The following is a 20,323-nucleotide window of genomic DNA, read 5'->3' as shown; positions in this document are numbered from 1 at the left end:
GATTCGAACCTGCGACCGTAGCAGTCACGCGGTTCCGGACTGAAGCGACTACAACCGCACGGCCACCGCGGCCAGCACACACACACAAACACACACACACACACACACACACACACACACACACACACACACGGGTGCGCGGTTCCGGACTGAAGCGACTAACACAACAGCTGACAGTATTATGTCAGTGGGACGCTGTATTTCAGTGAGGATCTGCTCAGTCTGCAAATTGATCCCTCAATAACTTCTTATACGTTCAGAATATAGTGATGGCAGTGAACATTAACTTTGTGGTTCCATGTGAATTACCTGTATTTTCTCCCTGACTGAAAACTGTTATCGGCGTTGATAATAGCAGAAATGGCAACCCAGTTCTAAGCAAAGAAGGGAAAGCAGAAAGGTGGAAGGAGTATATAGAGGGTCTATACAAGGGCGATGTACTTGAGGACAATATTATGGAAATGGAAGAGGATGTAGATGAAGATGAAATGGGAGATACGATACTGCGTGAAGAATTTGACAGAAAAAGAGAGCTGCATCAAACCAGTCTCAGGACTGAAGACCACAACAACAACAATAGCAGAATGGATGAACCATCATTAACCACATAGTTAAAGTGCGTATCTAAGGAATAAGATATTAGAAACTTTCTTACATGTGTGATGGCACAAAATATTAATCGGAATCATACTGCACTGCACCCGAAAGCTTGCACGGCCGCTACACTGCAGTTATGTGGTTGGACGTTGTTAATTTTGATCACCATTAAGTGCGTTCAATACTGTATTATTATCATCATGTGAATGAAGTGTATTTGTGCTGATACGAATGCATGAATGAATTTCTGTATTTTCTGCTGACTGCTATGTTTCTATTACTGATGTTGTTGCTTTGTGAACCAGTGTCTCATATACATGAGATCACTGAAATAAATTTTATAAGAAAATGATTCAGTAAATTTACCTTTTATTATTTTATGTAATCATGTTTCTGTGTGCGTATTTTGGAGGGGATAATTTTACAACGTTTCCGTGTGATAGGTGACAATTATAGTACAGGTCAAAACCCGTCCTAGCAAATGTTAATTACGAAAAGCAGTTAGCTTATCAGAGTAAATACAATCAAAACATGTAACTGTACTGGAATACACTGAGTGTTCGACACCCAAGTGGTGGTAAGAACTGTTTACGACAATTTTGCGTCACATAAATACAATTAACTTTTTGTTACTCGAATAGCAATTCAAAGCCCTTTTTGGCCAAACCTTCACAGCAAAACTGCAGAGCACCTTAACTTACTTGTTGTAGAATCCTGTTCTTTTCCATCTTCCCACTTGCATTTTCCCGTTTGTGTACGGGGTCGACATTGTTGTATGAGTTGCGACAACGTTAGTGGCAGTTGGTGGCCAGTTAACCTTCCTGACACCACAAATCCCCACTGGATGTGATCTATGTATCACGTCTGTCTGCGCCTAGACTAAATTGTTCAAGTGTGGGAACGTTTTCTAAATATTTGCGTAGAATGAATTTGAGACAGGACGTGGGTACCAATCTGGTATTTGCCTAGATGGATGTGGGAAACCGCCTAAAAACCACATCCGGGTTGGTCAGCTCACCAGCTCTCGTCCTTAATCTGCGAGACGGATACAATCCTGGTCTGGCACATCTCCTCGATTGCCCGAAGCGGCGCCGTAACGCGCTCGGCTGTTTCTTTTGCTACAGAAAGTGTTGCAAATGACAAAAGGTCTCCACGAAGCTACAAGAAAACTGAAGCGATACACACAGAAAGTGCAGAGTGGAATGTGGAAACAGCAGACCGAAAGCAACAGAAAATCGTCTGCTAATTTTCTTTATGAAAAATCCATTGAACAACGGTCTCATGAGAGCTTTGTTACAATGTCCTGTGACATTAATATGACCACATGTCAGAAGCCTGAATAATCACCTTTTGCAGTGCACACGAGGAAGAAGAGAGAGAACTAGGTTCTGGAAGGAAATGCAGTCCAAAAACAAAATGAGGTAGGTTACAGTACACTTGTTCGCCCACTGCTTGAGTACTGCTCACCGGTGTGGGATCCGTACCAGATAGAGTTGATAGAAGAGATGGAGAAGATCCAACGGAGAGCAACGCGCTTCGTTAGAGTATCATTTAGTAATCGAGAAAGCGTTTCGGAGATGATAGATAAACTCCAGTGGAAGACTCTGCAAGAGAGACGCTCAGTAGCTCGGTATGGGCTTTTGTTGAAGTTTCGAGAACATACCTTCACCGAGGAGTCAAGCAGTATATTGCTCCCTCCTACGTATATCTCGCGAAGAGACCATGAGGATAAAATCAGAGAGATTAGAGCCCACACAGAGGCATACCGACAGTCTCTCTTCCCACGAACAATACGAGACTGGAATAGAAGGGAGAACCGATAGAGGTACTCAAGGTACCCTCCGCCACACACCGTTAGGTGGCTTGCGGAATATGGATGTAGATATAGATGTAGATGTAGATGTGCAGCCACGTCGACTTCAGGGCCGAGGCCAGCTGCGCCAGATATCTCGGTTGCGGATCCATAGCGCAAACAGGGCGATCGAGCTGATCCCACAGATTGTCGATTACATTTAAAGGCAGGGAGTTTGGTGGCCAGAGGAGTGCGCTGAACTTACCCTGGTGCTCTTTGAACCACGCACGCACACTGCGAGCTGTGTGACACGTTGCACTGTCCTGCTGATACTTGCCCCTGCACCGAGGAAAAACAAACTGCGTGTCGGGGCGTACAAGACACCCAAGGATAGATCCACATTTGTGTTGATCCACTGTGTGTCTTCCAGGATGACGAGATCACTCAGGGAATTCTACGAAAACATTTCCCAGACCGTAAGGCTCCCTCCTTCGACCTTGAACCTTCCAACGACTGTTGCAGAGTGTTTGCTCTCCGACGTGTCACACCGAAAATTGTGATTCATCTGGACCACCTGTCGTCACTTAGTGAACTTGCAGTTGCGGTTTTAGTGTGCAAATTCCAGCCTTCGTTGCCGATGACCAGCTGTCAGCATGGGTGGACGGACCAAGAGCCTGCTGTGAAGGACCATATGTAGCAATGTTAACTGAACTGTCCTTGAAGAGTCACTGTTGGTAGCCCCTTGGTTCACCTGGATGGCAGTTGCCCAATAGTTGCACATCTGCGCAGCCGCCGTTCACCCCTGTCATGTATGGATCGTGGTGCACCACAACTGCGTCTGTGCCGGTTTTGGATAGCGTCATTCTGCCATGCACGCTATACTTTAACCACGGCGTCACGTGAACAGTTAACAAACTTAGTCGTTTCTGAAACACATCCACCCTTGGTCCGAAAGCCAATGATCATGCCCTTTTGGACGTCAAATAAATCGCTCGGTTTCCGCATTACGACAGTTATTGCACTATTTATCCGTCACCCAGACACGCTTTGCATGACCTCCATTGGCAATACTGCCGCCTGCCGTTTGTGGGTGGTCATTATGCGCTTACGTCGAACGTAGGCGGTCGTCATATTAATGTGACTGTGCCGTGTGTGACAACATGAATGTTGATAAGAAATACTTCCGATAACGTGCTCATTAAGTGAACGCTCCGTGTTTTACTCACTTGAACAAGACGGTTGAAGTCCTCACTGTCGATTGGGACACCACCAAAGTAGAAATCGCGTATCTTCAGTGCGGCCTCCTGGCGGTACTGCTCATCGCCTGCGGTGACGTCCAAGCTGATCGTATCGACAAAGCTGGCGTCGAAAGCTGCGATCGTCTCCTCGTCCAAGAACATGTTTTTTGCTGGAAAATCATGTGTTCTAAAATGTGTGTGAAATCTTATATCTTATGGGACTTAACTGCTAAGGTCATCAGTCCGTAAGCTTACACACTACATAACCTAAATTATCCTACGGACAAACACACACACCCATGCCCGAGGGAGGACTCGAACCTCCGCCGGGACCAGCCACGCAGTCCATGACAGCAGCGCCTCAGACTGCTCGCCTAATCCCGCGCGGCTCGAAAATTATACAATACCATAAAGCACAAGGATCATTCTAACACTGAGAAACTGTCTTTTACTAGTGGGAGTAGGTGAAATAGTTTGATGATTAGATTGCAATCATCTGCATCAAAGTCGAGATGAAATATAACGTACTATTACAGTGTATTTCATATATATATTCCAATTTTGGAAGCTTTTTTTTTATTATCTGCAAGATGAGTCTGGTCCAATGTGGACATATTATAACCAGAGGAGATTGGTTGAAATAAAGGCGAGTATAGTTAGGGTTTACAGCTGTATAGTGGAGGCATAATTTCTCAAGTTTAGCTAGTAGATTTAGTGTACCAGAAAGCCCAGGAGAACTTTTTTTGGGGTAGGAGAGGGAAGATCTTTCTGACTGGTTTGATGCAGCTAACCACAACTTCCGCTTCTCTGCAAATCTCCTCGAGTACAGAGTACCACTTACGACCAACATCAGGAATTATTTCTTGGAAGTATTCCAGTCTTTAACTTCCCCTACAGTTTTTACCCTCTACAGCTCCGTCTTCTACTACCATGGAAATTATTCAATGAGGTCTCAACACACATCCAGTCATCCTAGCCCTTTTTGTTGTCAGTGTGTTACACATATTCCTTGCCTAACTATCCTGCAGGTACGTTTCTCAATTCTTGTCTTATAAATCCTGTTAAATAACGAAAACATTGAAAGGTAGTAAAAATGAATCAGCGATGAACTGAAACGTTCTTAGACTCATTTACATATTCAGTAACACCACAGCTATGAAGCTTATATTCTATTCTTTGTCGCTATTCCCAGAGACCTTGATTCACTTCTGTTCAATGCTATGCTACAGAGCTGCGTTCTCAGAAATTTCTTCCTCAAATGAAGGCTATGTTTGACGCTAGCCGACTTACTTTATCGAGGAAAGTCCTCTTTGCCGGTACTAGCCTGCTTTTTATAGCCTCCTTTCTTCACCCGTCATGGGTCGTTTGCTTCCAAGGTAGCAGAATTCCACCACTTAATAAACGACGTTTCCCCCAAATTTGAGGTTCAGCTTACCACTTATCTCATTTCAGCGACTACTCACTACCTTCGTTCTTTTCCGATTTACCCACAGCCCATATCCTACGCTCATCAGACTGACTATTTCATTCAGAGGCCCTCCAATTCTTTCTCTCTATAGTGAGGATAACAGTGCTATCAGATGGATCTTAACTTTTTATGAACTATGCGTCTCATTTGTTTGGATAATGTACGTTGTAAGTACACTGTCATGGGCAAGTTTAAAGGTGAACCTCGAATTGGTTATGGTCTGTTGGGCTTTGGAGCAATCAAGATCAGCATCAGGGTTTAAAATGGGAAGCGTCAAAATTACTCTTATTGAAGAGGCAGCACACGTTAGAACATATTTTGCGTGAATTTCTTTCATCATGTTGCAAAGTGTCTCACGGAAAAACAGCACGTCACGTTGTAGCTAGTAGGATTTCCGTCATAGAGTTATCAATATACAGTATGTCCCACAAATATTTGTGAATTAATAACTAGGACAGATTTTAAGGAATCTGTAGAATATACAGGGTGTCCCAGATATCTTGTCCACCCAAAATATCTCTGGAACAATAACGGCTATGCTGCCCGTAATCGCCATGTGATTGACATGTGGAATCACACTTCCATACTTATCAAGAGGTCCGAAACGAATAATACGGTCTGCTGCCATCCTGCAATAACGTCGTACATTCCAGCAGGTATTTATCCCATAGGATAGGGGTGATGCGGTTCTGTAACATATCTGTGTACCGCACCATTGGTCACAAAGTTAACTTCGCTTATCGTTAATCCGTTACTAAAAAGGTAATGCCGTTCAACGTTAAAACTTTACTTTACTGTAGATGTAGCACAAGTGACAGTTAATCATTCACTCGTAATAGTAAAATTCATGTTGATGGTTTTAGTGAAACGAGCAAGTGGACTAAAAGTTTTACCGTTGTTTAGGAAAAAATGTTTTGATTTGGGAAGTTCAGGTAGGACATAGAAGATGAATGTAAATATGTTTAACCAATTAGTTTTATTATCACATAATTATCAATGTTATGTTTATCTAATGCGTTAAATGACAAATTGTTGCAAACAAATGTTTCTTAACATCACTGGGTAAAATGGCGCTTTGTAGAAACTTCCACTGTGATACCAGCACTACATACTAAACATAGCGTTCACATATCATGCTCAAAGTGATGACCATTGGCTTGCATACATAGGGTCACTCTGCGGATGAAGGATGCCCTACTTCGTGCTACTGTTTCCTCTTTGATGGCTGTAAAAGCATCAATAATGCGTTGCTTCATGTCCCCTGGTGTTGTTGGTTCATGTTGGTAAACAGCATCCTTCATTGCTCCCAAAATAAAATAATCCTGCGGTGTAAGGTCCGGAGATCGGGCAGGCCACCTAACTGGGCCACCTCGTCCAATTCACCTACCAGGGAACTTACGGTTCAGAAGTCGTCGGGCTCGTAAGGCGTTATGTGCAGGGCATCCGTCATGCTGATACCACATGACCATTCTCCGGTTCAGAGGTACGGTGTCCAAGAGAACAGGAAGATTGTGTCGTATAAACCTGGAGTATTGTCTGCCATTTATAAAGAAAGGTCTGATAATGGTATCTCCAATAATCCCACACCAAACATTAACTTTCCACGGACGTTGATGCTCTACCTGACGGAGCCATTTTGGATTGTCTGCGGACCAATAATGCAAATTCCTCATATTGACAATTCCTTTGTTGGAGAATGATGCCTCGTCGGTAAAGAGAACATCTGCAAAAAAATTTGGATTAGTCAGAAGTTTTTGCTGAGCCCACCGACAAAATGTTACCCTATTGCGGAAGTCATTTCCATGAAGATCCTGGTGTAAATGAACATGGTAAGGATGAAATTTATGACGTTTAAGAATACGCTGTGCACTTGATTTCGACACACCACGTTCAATTTGACGTTTGCTGATTTGAGGATTCACAGCTATGGTAGCGAGCACAGCAACTTCAGCACGTTCATCCGTGCGTGTTCTAGGACGATGTCGGGGTCTTGGATTTAAGCTTCCCGTTTCACGTAGACGAGATGTGAGACGACCAAACATCCGGCGCGAAGGCGATGGCTTGTCAGGGAATCGTCTTCTGTACAGTCGTTCTGCCTGAACAGCATTTGGTCCACCTACAACGGGGTACAGTACAAGTGTGTAGAGTAGGGTAGAAAACAGACGTATTAACTTAATAATCATAATGTTCGCTAACAGTACTATCAACAAACAAGCAATCTCATAACGTATTTCCCGTCAACGTACATTCTCCATAGATCAGCAGCATTTCTACCATATCTTCATGTGTGTACATTATACTGTACAGTATAAGTCCCACAACACAACGTTTATTCACAATGTGTACTACCTCCGTGCCGTCACTAGATTACTCTGATGCACGACTACACTGGCAAGCGGTGTACTGCACGCCAAAGCAACAACAAATGGGATGCTCGGAGGGTGGTGGAGTGCAGGAGTTCGCATGGGTCGCAAATCATAAACAAGGTGAAGTGGTAACTGTGGCAGTAGTGGGAACTGCGTTGGACACTTGACTAGGTAGAGCCAGGCCCTGCGCGACAGGCACAATGGGTCACATAACGCATTAGATAAACCTTATTTTGGGTGTGCAGGACAAATAAGACAACCTGACGGGTGTACACCGATCGGTACTGGTTCATATTGTGTACGTAGATACGTAAAACGCGCAAGAGGGAAACCATTATGTGCTTATGAGAGTTGATTGCAGCAGACCGTATTATTCGTTTCGGCCCTCTTGATAAGTATGGAGGTGTGATTACACATGTCAATCACATCGCGATTACGGGCAGCATGGGGTTCACGCCTGAGCCTCAGGACGTGCGCTAGCAGCGCATGTCGGGTGTTCAAGCGTCAACTTCGCGTCTCAATATCTCGGGATGTAATGGGAATATTGCGATGCAATCAACGCCATTGTGTATGTGCTTTGTCATGATATGGATTGCCGAAGAAAAAATATAGGAGGTCCATTTAAAAAATATAAGTTTGTGTTAAAAAACATATATGCTTTCGTTTTAGAATGTTTCCAAATATGTACATTCAAGGGCCCCAGCTCTACATTGATACCGGTGAAAGTTGTTTTCCAATAGCTGTTATTGCTCCAGAGATGTTTTGGGTGGACAAGATAGCTGGAACACCCTGTATAGGTGATGCAGTAGGACTCCATAAATTGCACATATCCTGTTAACCATTGCACTGTCCGCAATATATGAATCAGCAGCACGATGATAACGGGAATAAGTACTGACCGTTAACGGTGGCCAGACCCTCGGCAGAATTAAAGCCCGCGAGGAGCGGCACACGGTTGACGTGTCCGCTTTCCAGGATTCCAGTTGGCGTGTCCGTGATGAAAGCTCCTTCCCATTCCTCCTCTACGACGGCTAGGAAAGCAAATGTGCTGAACCGTTTCTTGTCCTGGAACACAGAAGACGGACATTCTGAATGAGATTCAGAGGTATACTACCCTGATCAAAATTTCTTACCGTATCCTGAGAACGAAGGTCACTGCTGCGAACAACGTCGCGTGTGGAAAAGCAAATTGGATGCTAAGTCGACGGCCGAGAGTATTGTAGGAAGTGAACGTCAAGACTGCACTTTACCTGAGCCCAGATAAGTACAAGTGACTCAAAGTCGGAATTGTCTTTCCCAACAACACTCAATCAAACCGAGTTCCAAAATGGTCTAGGTACATAAGAACGACAGTTTTAAACATAGCTGAAGCAGCAACCGTAAACAGATTTTCAATATTATAAAGCATACAGTCAACCGATTGCAGTAAACTTATCCAGTAGGTTGGCTGTATACTTTTTCCATTGAAAAGGCATGAAAGTGACATAACTATTGTACACAAAAAAGAACGTGGATGTGACATACATATACAGACAAAGAAATGTTTACGATTTCAGAAAAACTGTACGATTTATTCAAGAGAAAGAGCGTTACAAGTCAATAACGCATTGGCCCAGCCCTCGCCCCTAAGCATTCAGTTATTCGCCTTGGCACTGATTGACAGAATTGTCGGGTGTCCTTCTGAAGGATATCATGCCGCATTTTGTCCAACTTTCGTGCTAAAATTCCGAGCTGGTTAGAGGGTACTGCCTATAATGCTCCATACGTTCTGAATTGGGGAGAATCTTGTTGACCAGGGTAGAATTGTCTTCAGCGATGCGTGTGGAACTGAGCCGCGACGACCAGCGAAGACGTGTCTGAAGATGACCTGGACAGTGGTGGAATACCAACCTGACTGTCGAGCGCCATATGGCCCGACAAACGGGAGCAATAGTCTGGAGTGTAAATTTCTTTTCATAGCAGGACGCCTTTGGTCGTTATCCTCTGCACACTTGGAGCACAGCTGTACGCCAACGGTATTCTACACGCTGTTTTGTTACCCTTCGTGGCATGTCATTCTGGAGTTACATTTCAGCAAAATAATACCCCCTCGCACAGGACGAGAATCTTTACTGCTTGTCTTCATGCTTACTAAATCGTAGTTAGCCAGCAAGGTCACACGATCTCTCCCGAAATGAGAACGGGGAGGACCCTACAAACAACTTGGGAGTTAACGATCTAACGCGCCATTTGGACAGAGTTTGCCTTAATATTCCTCAGGAGGACATCCAACCAACCTATGAATCAGTGCCAAGCCGAATAACTCATTGCGTAAGGACCAGATTATTGATTAGCTCTATTTGTGAAGCTTTTTTCCTTGAATAAATTATCCAGTTTTTAGGAAACTGTAATCATTTGTATGTTTGTACATGTGCGAGTACAATACATCATACGGTTTCCGTCTCATTCAGATAATACCTTCATGATCAGTAGTTCTTTTTCTTTTTCCTTAGGGTACATTTGAGAATCAGTTTAACGGAAGCCTAGACGACGAGATTCGAGCTGCCGATAAACTCGCTGGGGTGGGTACTTTTCTTCTATAGACAGCGAACAGCCTTTCCCAATAGACGTTTTGCCGCGACGCCTGGATTCGCAGCTTCCGAAGGCGGAACTACGCGCTGTACAAATAGTGTCGCCGCTATTCACCGAGTCTGTCTACATATCGCCAGTGAGGCAGGATATTAGAAAATGTGTCTACCTATCCTCTTCACCCGCGTCAGAAACTTTTCCATAGGGTGTATTTAAACATTTAATCGTGAGGGAAGGCACGTCACAGTCGTATGATTTGAGTTCCGGAATAAACTTACCTCTGACTGCTACAAGGATGTTCAGTTTCTTTTTACTGTGTAATGATAGATTTTGTGGCTGCCACTCCCATCCCCAGATCCACCTGGTATACAGGATGGTCCATTGATAGTGACCGGGCCAAATATCTCACGAAGTAAGCATCAAACGAAAAAAATACAGAGAACGAAACTCGTCTAGCTTGAAGGGGGAAACCAGATGGTGCTATGGTTGGCCCGCTAGATGGCGCTGCCATAGGTCAAACGGAAATCAACTGTGTTTTTTTTAAAATAGGAACCCCCATTTTTATTACATATTCGTGTTGAACGTAAAGAAATAAGAATGTTTTAGTTGGACCACTTTTTTCGCTTTGTGATAGATGGCGCTGTAATAGTCACAAACTTATAAGTACGTGGTATCACGTAACATTCCGCCAGTGCGGACGGTATTTGTTCGTGATACATTACCTGTGTTAAAATGGGCTGTTTACCAATTGCGGAAATGGTCGATATCTTGTTGATGTATGGCTATTGTGACGAAAATTCCCAACGCGCGTGTGCTATGTATGCTGCTCGGTATCCTGGACGACATCATCCAAGTGTCCGGGTCGTTCGCCGGATAGTTACGTTATTTAAGGAAACAGGAAGTTTTCAGTCACATTTTAAACGTCAACCACGACCTGCTACAAATGATGATGCCCAAGTAGGTGTTTTGGCTGCTGTCGCGGCTAATCCGCACATCAGCAGCAGACAAATTGCTCTAGAGTCGGGAATCTCAAAAACGTCGGTGTTGAGAATGCTACAGCAACATCGATTGCGCACGTACCATATTTCAATGCACCAGGAATTACGTGGCGACGAATTTGAACGTCGTGCCACTGGGCACAAGAGAAATTACGGGACGATGACAGATTTTTGCACGCGTTCTATTTAGCGACGAAGCGTCATTCACCAACAGCGGTAACGTAAATCGGCATAATATGCACTATTGGGCAACGGAAAATCCACGATGGCTGCGACAAGTGGAACATCAGCGACCTTGGCGGGTTAATGTATGGTGCGGCATTGTGGGAGGAAGGATAATTGCCTCCCATTTTATCGATGGCAATCTAAATGGTGCAATGTATGCTGATTTCCTACGTAATGTTCTACCGATGTTACAACATTATGTTTCGCTGCATGACAACATGGCGACGTACTTCCAACATGATGGATGTCCGGCACTTAGCTCGCGTGCGGTTGAAGCGGTATTGAATAGCATATTTCATGACAGGTGGATCGGTCGTCGAAACACCATACCATGTCCCGCACGTTCACCGGATCTGACGTCCCCGGATTTCCTTCTGTGGGGAAAGTTGAAGGATATTTGCTATCGTGATCCACCGACATCGCCTGACAACATGCGTGAACGCATTGTCAGTGCATGTGCGAACATTACGGAAGGCGAACTACTCGCTGCTGAGAGGAATGTCGTTACACGTATTGCCAAATGCACTGAGGTTGACGGACATCATTTTGAGCATTTATTGCAGTAATGTGGTATTTATTGGTAATCACACTGTAACAGCATGCGTTCTCAGGAATGATAAGTCCACAAAGGTACATGTATCACACTAGAACAGCCTAAATAAAATGTTCAAACGTACCTACGTTCTGTATTTTAATTTTAAAAAACCTACCTGTTAGCAACTGTTCGTCTAAAATTGTGAGCCATATGTTTGTGACTATTACAGCGCCATCAAGCGAGCTATGTGCCGGACATCCATCATGTTGGAAGTACGTCGCCATGTTGTCATGCAGTGAAACATCATGTTGTAACATCGTTAGAACATTACGTAGGAAATCAGTATACATTGCACCATTTAGACTGCCATCGATAAAATGGGGGGGCAATTATCCCTCCTCCCACAAAGCTAAAAAAGTGGTCCAACTAAAACATTCATATTTCTTTATGTACTACACGAATACGTAATAAAAATGGGGGTTCCTATTAAAAAAAAAACGCAGTTGATATCCGTTTGACCTATGGCAGCGCTATCTAGCGGTCGAACCATAGCGCCATCTGGTTTCCCCCTTCAAGCTAGACAAGTTTCGATCTTTGTAGGTTTTCGTTTGACGCTTATTTCGTGAGATATTTGGCCCGGTCACGATCAACTGATCAACCTGTATATACACCTCTAATCACTATGCAGTCTGTTTCTCCTTGCTGCCACCATCACTCTGCAGTAACGTTCATAGCTTTAAAACCCGTGTCCATAGCACCACTTTGGAAGTGACCGTTCAGTGGTCGGCAGCAGATAATCACAATTGTTCATTTAGGTACAGACTCATATTCTCGCCAAATCCATCCACTAATACAAATATTAGTCAATCTCCGAGAACTCACCTGAGGATGACTAGCATGTTTCAGCTAAAATATCGTGGAGTGTAGTTGACAGCGACTGGTTGAAAGCCAGAGATTTCTTCGAACATTACAAACATGTATTGTTATCCAAAATCTTCTTTAGACAAGAACCCAAAAAAAAGTCCATATTCAGAATTTCGTTCGATGCGCGTGCTTTTATGGCACAAACTCGTCAGGAGTCGGGAGTATTTACGTTTCACTCGCTGCCATATGTCGTAATTCTTTGTCTGTTGCTACCCTTTTGCAGAATATCTGGGTCTCACATTTTTCGTCAACAACTTGAAATTCTTCTACCATACCGCTTGTCTAAGGTTTCCTGTTTCTCTTTCTCTTGTGCCTTTGTCCTGCTTAGGCGCAGTGTTGGCACGATCATTAACGGATGTGGCGTGGTGAGTTTAAGAGGTGGCCGGATTTCATTCCTATAGCCACCCTGTCATCCCCCGGGACACGTCATGTGTACTCCAACAGTCTGCTGGCAGTGTTTGAGAATCGTGTAACTGAGGCGGGACTTGGCTACCAGCCCGATATTCACCTATTATTATGTGGGGAACCGCCTAAAAACCACATCCTGGCTGCCTGGCACACCGACCCTCGTCGTTAATCTGCTGGCAGGATTCGATCTGGGGCCAGTGGATCTCCTCATCCCAGAAGCCGCACTCTAACATGCTGCACAGTTATCCGGACATGTTTACCTCTTGGGTCAAAAGGCTGAATATTTTCTTATCACGTCTGAGAACCTAATCAATCAGACTCAGTCCACAATAATCAGTTTGAGACAGATTCCTTCCTTGATCGTGCAAATTAATGCAGTGTTTCACGTTCGTACATCTGGTTCCCTAGCAATTTTCTGCACCAAGTCAGTGTTCTTACGTTCGGCAGCAGGTTTTGTGCAGCTGTAATACTCCTTCCACAGCTATGGTTGGACGTCTGGCTCTCTGGCTCCAATGTATCGTAACTGTTATTAGTACTGAACCACTTCAACGTATACGGTTGTCGTTTCCAAGGTATCGCGGTGAATTGTGGGTGAGCTAGTTTAAAAACATTTTTTTAAACAACTGTAGAGATAAAAACAGTGTGCTGGAATCAGACACAAACTCGGAACCTTGTCTTCCGTGTGCAATGCTGAGCTACTAACCCGCAGTCAGTAGCCCACACTCAAAACTTCCCTTTACAGAATCCGATTTCGATATGATATTCCTGGATTAATGTTTCCCTGCTTATGATCTTGTTTGTTTTGAATCTGGCTGATGTGAGAAATGCCAAAGCTTGGGGGTCGATATGCTGTGGCATATTTCCCTTCATATAATCTAGGGTCCTCTTAACAGCCGGCGGGAAAGGCCGAGCGGTTCTAGGCGCTACAGTCTGGAACCGCGCGACCGCTACGGTCGCAGGTTCAAATCCTGCCTCGGGCATGGATGTATGTGATGTCCTGAGGTTAGTTAGGTTTAATTAGTTCTAAGGGAACTGATGACCTCAGAAGTTAAGTCGCATAGTGCTCAGAGCCATTTGAACCATTTTACTCTTAACGACAAACTATTGTCTTGCAGTCTGGCCGTATTTTGCTGTTCCTTGTAAGTTCCCTTACTTATCTCGAACGCCTATTACGCTTCCATAACGACGGTGGTTGAAGGGATTTCTGCAGTGTGTTGAACCAAGGGTTTGTAGAGTGTGGGAATATCTTTGTGGAGGATGATGGAGTGGATCAGAAGCCCCTCCGAGGCTATATAATCCCTTTATTACACCCGGCAGTTCGTAGTACAACTCAAGCCTACTTCAGGCGGAGCTGGAAGGTTGACGTCGACCCACAGACCACACAGCAGCGAAGTGTTGTATTTGACCACAGTTACGCTTAGCGCGGTCCCGGAATAGCGCGGTCCAGGCGTTGTAAACAGCCCAGACGTGGCTGAGCAACATCATGGCTGACGCGGCAGGCTGACATGGCCGGCTGAGTGTGGGACGCTGAGTTCTTCTTCGCCGTGGCAAATGACGGGCGTAGTTGTTCAGGGAGCGAACCTCGGATCAGCTGCAGACAGGCGGCGCCTGACCTGGCGACAGCCCCAGTGGGTCCGTTGTCGGGAGGGCCTCATTTCACCCCTCGACCCATCAGGCGGTGTCTGGATCGCTTGGCAGGCGGTCCGGTCAGGATGACGGAAGAGTGGCAGCGACCTCACGGTGGACAGCACCACTATGACCCCTATGACGACACTATGATTCGCTGTTTCCACCCATGCTGAGCCTGTCTGGAGGGCCAGTATTTCTTTGCGTGGAAACGGTCTCTTTGTGGCTGAAAAAGTGCCTTATACCGCGTCGACAAAGTGTCAAGGTCTGCCGGTGACGCCCATTGAGCAACTCTGGGTGTGAGTATTGCTGTAAGTGGCCCACTTTACGGCTCTGAGCCCATCTGCCAAGGTTCGTGTCGTTACAGGGTGTTGGAGCGTTCTGTGGTCGATGTTCTGCGTATGTAGTTTCCACACATTGTTGGAATATACCTCTGTCAATGTTCATGCACTTTAGTTGTTCCAACTCGATGGAGTCCCACGTAATGCAGCTCAGCACCTACGTCAGATGTACTCTGAATGGTGGATGGTGAGAGGAGAGCCAGCACGTTCATCTAATCTGACCCTACTTGATATCTTCTTGTGGTATCATGCGAGGCCTTGAGTGCGATACCGAGCGAGGTGGCGCAGTGGTTAGCACACTGGACTCGCATTCGGGAGGACGACGGTTCAATCCCGTCTCCGGCCATCCTGATTTAGGTTTCCGTGATTTCCCTAAAATCGTTTCAGGCAAATGCCGGGATGGTTCCTTTGAAAGGGCACGGCCGATTTCCTTCCACATCCTTCCGTAACCCGAGCTTGCGCTCCGTCTCTAATGACCTCGTTGTCGACGGGACGTTAAACACTAATCACCACCACCTTGAGTGCGACACACATGTTGCTACTGAAGAAGATTTCCTGGTACAAATTCTCGCTGCCTGTGGCTTTGTATGACAATCTGATGCCTACGGGGAATCTTTGAATGTCAACTTGAACAACTGTTGTGAATATGACTTCTTGTGCTAGGGGGCAAGCGTGAAAAAATGGCCGGGTTGACGAAGATCCACGTTGAATAATGTGGAAGAAATTGTGTACGAGTATTGTTAGAATTTCACTATCCCCAGCATTTCAATGCAAATTGTAATTATTGTCTGGCTAAGTGGTTTCCGGACCAGTATTTTCGATCTCTAGTTGATATATCTTCCCTTCATCATCTTCCCGTGAAGTCACTTTCAGCATCACGAAAACATCCTGTCCGCCACTGAGGCACGCTTGTGTTAGTTAATTTTACTAGTTCGGCTGCTTGTTTTGACGGAGAAAATACCATTTAGATTACACAATTTTTATGTAAGGCAGTAATAGTAGCCGATCGAGACAGACGCAGCAATAGGGAAGTAACCGCTTTTGTGACATTAACGAGTTCCTAACCAGGAGCGAATTTTATTATATGATGTGTGTGCTTTAATAGTTTAGTTTCTTGAGTTTCTGCATGTAAATTTAATATCTAATAGCCACTGTTCTCGCGTTTACGTTTGCGTCGGAAAGTAAACCGATTTTGTGACATATTACAAGTTCCTAATCAGGGGCGAATTATTTAGTTTCACCTGAGTGCTTTGGTAGTTAGGTTTTTGAATATGCGTATTATTAGACACAGTTCTTATGTTTTCGTCAGGGCCTACAGTAGAGTTGCGCAGCACGTACAGATAGTCCATTTATCTGCATAGTTCAGTTTTCTACGGTCTTTAGTATGGATAGGGAGTTCGAGTGTTGTGTGCGGATGCGAGCTGAGTTGGTGACACTTCGCTCTCAGCTTCAGGCTGTGATGGCTTCGGTTACACAGTCTGAGGCTGTAGTGGATGGGCACCACTGTTGTGGGCCGGCTGTGGAGATCCAACGGACGTCCAGCACGTCCGAGTCCTCCGATCTGTCTTCGCCGGTGGCCAACCCAGCACCGGCACTGATCCCTCACCTGTGGTCGAGTAGGAGGTAGCCTCAGGGCGAAGCAGGCGGTGAAAGACTTCCCAGGCGACCGCACGTAAGGCCTCCCCGGTTGGTCTGACAAACAGGTTCCACGTGCTGTGTGGCTGACAATGTCGCTGACACTCAGCCTGCAAGATCCGGGCAATCACAGAGGGTGGGATTATTGGTAGTTGGGAGCTCCAACGTTAGGCGCGTTATAGGGCCCCTTAGGGACTTGACTGACAAGAAGGGTAAGAAAACCAATGTGCACTCCGTGTGCATACCGGGTGGAGTCATTCCAGATGTGGAAAGGGTCCACCCGGATGCCATGAAGAGCACAGAGTGCAGACAGCTGCAGGTGGTGGCTCACGTCTGTATAAATTATGTGTGTCACTTTGGATCAGAAGAGATTCTCTCTGGTTTCGGGCGGCTAACAGAACTGGTAAAGGCTGCCAGTCTTGCTTGCAGGATGAAAGCAGAGCTGACCATTTTCAGCATAGTCGACAGGACCGATTGCGGACCTCTGGTACATAGCCGAGTGGAGGGTTTGAATCAAAAGACGATTCTGCGACCGTGTATGCTGCAGATTCCTCGAGTTGCGCCAAAGGGTGGTTGGGTTTCGGGTTCCGCTGAATAGGTCAGGCGTCTACTATACGCAGGAGGCGGCTAAACCGGTAGCAGGGACTCTGTAGCGTGGACTTGGTGGTTTTTTAGGTTAGAGGGTCTCGGGAAAACTCAAGAAGGGCTTCAGTCACAAAGGGTGCTGGCTGAACACAGGGAGAAAGTAGATATGGGAACCATTGGTATAACAGTTGTAAATTGTTGTAGCTGTGTTGGGAAAGTACCAGAGCTCCAAGCGCTGATAGAAAGCACTGATTCTCAAATCGTTATAGGCACTGAAAGCTGGCTAAAGCCGGATATAAGCTCAGTCGAAATTTTTGCGAACAACCTAACGGTGTTCCAAAAGGACACAGTTGGCGGTGGTGTGATTGTTGCTGTCAGTAGTAGTTTAACTTGTCTTGAAATTGAAGCAGATACTTTATGTGAGTTAGTATGGGCAGAGGTCATTTTTGGCAACCGGAATAGAATAATAATTCGATCATTTTACCGACCTCCCAATTCAGATGATACAACAGCTGAAAGGTTCAAAGAGAACTTGAGTTTGATTTCAAACACGTACCCGATTCATACGATAATAGTTGGTGGTGACTTTAATTTACACTCGATATGTTTGCGAAAATACATGTTCAATTCCGGAGGTACACATAAAATATCATCCGAAATTGTGCTAAACTCATTCTCTGAAAACTATTTCGAGCAGTTAGTTCATGAGTCGATGGGAATAGTAAACGGTTGTGGAAAGACACTTGACCTCTTAGCAACAAAGAATCCTGAGTTAATAACGATCATCAAAACCGATTCAGGGATTAGTGAACACAGGGTTGTCGTAGCGAGATTGAATATTGTAATCCCCAAATTCTCGAAAAATAAGCGGAAAATATACCTATTCAAAAAAGCAGATAAAAATTCGCTTGATGCCTTCCTGAGAGACAATCTCCACTCTCTCCGAATTAATAATATAAGTGTAGACCAGATGTGGCTTGAATTCAAAGAAATAGTATCGGCAGCAATTGAGAGGTTTATACCAAATAAATTAACAAACGACGGAGCTGATCCTCCTTGGTACACAAAACGGAATAGAACACTGTTGCAGAAATAACGAAACAAACATGCCAAATTTGAACAGACGCAAAATCCCCAAGATTGGCGATCCTTTAGCCGGCCGGGGTGGCCGAGCGGTTCTAGGCGCCACAGTCTGGAACCGCGCGACCGCTACGGTCGCAGCTTCGAATCCTGCCTCGGGCATGGATGTGTGTGATGTCCTTAGGTTGGTTAGGTTTAAGTAGTTCTAAGTTCTAGGGGACTGATGACCTCAGAGCCATTTGAACCATTTTTGGCGATCCTTTACAAAAGCTCGAAACTTAGCGCGGAGTTCAATGCGAGACGCCTATAACCGTTTCCACAACGAAACTTTGTCACGAAACCTGGCAGAAAATGCAAAGAGATTCTGGTCGTATGTGAAGTATGTTAGCGGCAAGAAACAATCAATGCCTTCTCTGCGCGATAGTTAATGGAGATACTATCGAAGACAGTGCTGCCAAAGCAGAGTTACTAAACACAGCCTTCCGAAATGCCATCACAAAGACGAAGTAAATATTCCAGAATTCGAATCGAGAACAGCTGCCAACACGAGTAACGAAGAAGTAAATATCCTCGGAGTAGTGAATCAACTTAAATCACTTAATAAAATCAAGTCTTCTGGTCCAGACTGTATACCAATTAGGATTCTTTCGGAGTATGCTGATGCATTAGTTCCATACTTAACAATCATATACAACCATTCGTTCGACGAACGATCCATACCCAAAGACTGGTAAGTTGCACAGGTAACACCAATATTCAAGAAAGGTAGTAGGAGTAATCCACTAAATTACAGGCCCATATCGTTAACGTCGTTATGCAGCAGGATTTTGGAACGTATATTGTGTTCGAACATTATGAATTACTTCGAAGAAAACGGTCTATTGACAACATGGATTTAGAAAACATCGTTCTTGTGAAACAAAACTAGCTCTTTATTCAAATAAAGTGCTGAGTGCTATTGACAAGGGATTTCAGATCGATTCCGTATTTCTGGATTTCCGGAAGGCTTTTGACACTGTACCACACAAGCAGCTCGTAGTGAAGTTGCGTGCTTATCGAATATCGTCTCAGTTATGTGACTGGATCTGTGATTTCCTGTCAGAGAGGTCACAGTTCGTTGTAATTGACGGAAAGTCATCTAGTAAAACAGTGATTTCTGGCGCTCCCCAAGGTAGTGTTATAGGCCCTTTGCTGTTCCCTATCCTCCTACGAAACACAACTAGCTCTTTATTTTTAAATGCGAACATTTTTAGGTTAGGCTTTACCGTGACTGTTACTGACATTAAATGAAACAACAAGTTTACTGTTACCAGTCACCGTTTTATTTATTTCCACGACGCGTTTCAAAGGTAAACCTCCGTCATCGGATGGATTTACATTAGTTAGTATGAAATTTGTGTGTGTGTTGTGTTACGATTTTTTGTAGGAACTTGTGGCACTGCCTAATGGAGAAACAAGACACTATTTCAGAACATGGTTTAGGATTACTTTTGACAAAAAATTAAACTGATATCTAATGGTAAATATAAAACAAGTAAACTAGAGTACCTTCAGTGGTTACAATTCCTTTCGCTGTCGTAAAACTTCCTGGCAGATTAAAACTGTGTGCCCGACCGAGACTCGAACTCGGGACCTTTGCCTTTCGCGGGCAAGAGCTCTACCAACTGAGCTACCGAAGCACGACTCACGCCCGGTCTCACAGCTTTACTTCTGCCAGTATCTCGTCTCCTACCTTCCAAACTTTACAGAAGCTCTCCTGCGAAAGGCAAAGGTCCCGAGTTCGAGTCTCGGTCGGGCACACAGTTTTAATCTGCCAGGAAGTTTCATTGTCATTTTTGTCATTTAAGATGGATTCTGCTTGTTTCGTTTGGTGTTTGTATATTTGGAGTATTTCGAGGATGTCTAGTGTTCTGCCTTTTGGTTGGATGTGTAGGATG

The 20,323-nt window shown here is 44.7% G+C and overlaps 1 protein-coding gene across 2 annotated transcripts in view; it reads right to left on the bottom strand.

The window, feature by feature from the left end:
- The window catches only part of LOC126198895 (acetylcholinesterase-like), a 186,445-nt gene that overhangs the window by 76,118 nt on the left and 90,004 nt on the right, over window positions 1–20,323 (bottom strand). For both annotated transcript variants that reach the window (XM_049935514.1, XM_049935513.1), the window contains 2 exons: window positions 8,361–8,526; window positions 3,616–3,797 (listed from right to left, as the gene is read on the bottom strand). In XM_049935514.1, coding sequence (XP_049791471.1) covers window positions 3,616–3,797; window positions 8,361–8,526 — 348 coding nt within the window. The remainder of the gene's footprint in view (window positions 1–3,615; window positions 3,798–8,360; window positions 8,527–20,323) is intronic.

This window comes from Schistocerca nitens, chromosome 8 (genome assembly GCF_023898315.1).
Source record: "Schistocerca nitens isolate TAMUIC-IGC-003100 chromosome 8, iqSchNite1.1, whole genome shotgun sequence".
NCBI classification, from domain to species: Eukaryota; Metazoa; Arthropoda; class Insecta; order Orthoptera; family Acrididae; genus Schistocerca; species Schistocerca nitens.
Note: the sequence above shows the minus strand (reverse complement) of the source record. Positions and strands in the feature narration are given on the sequence as shown.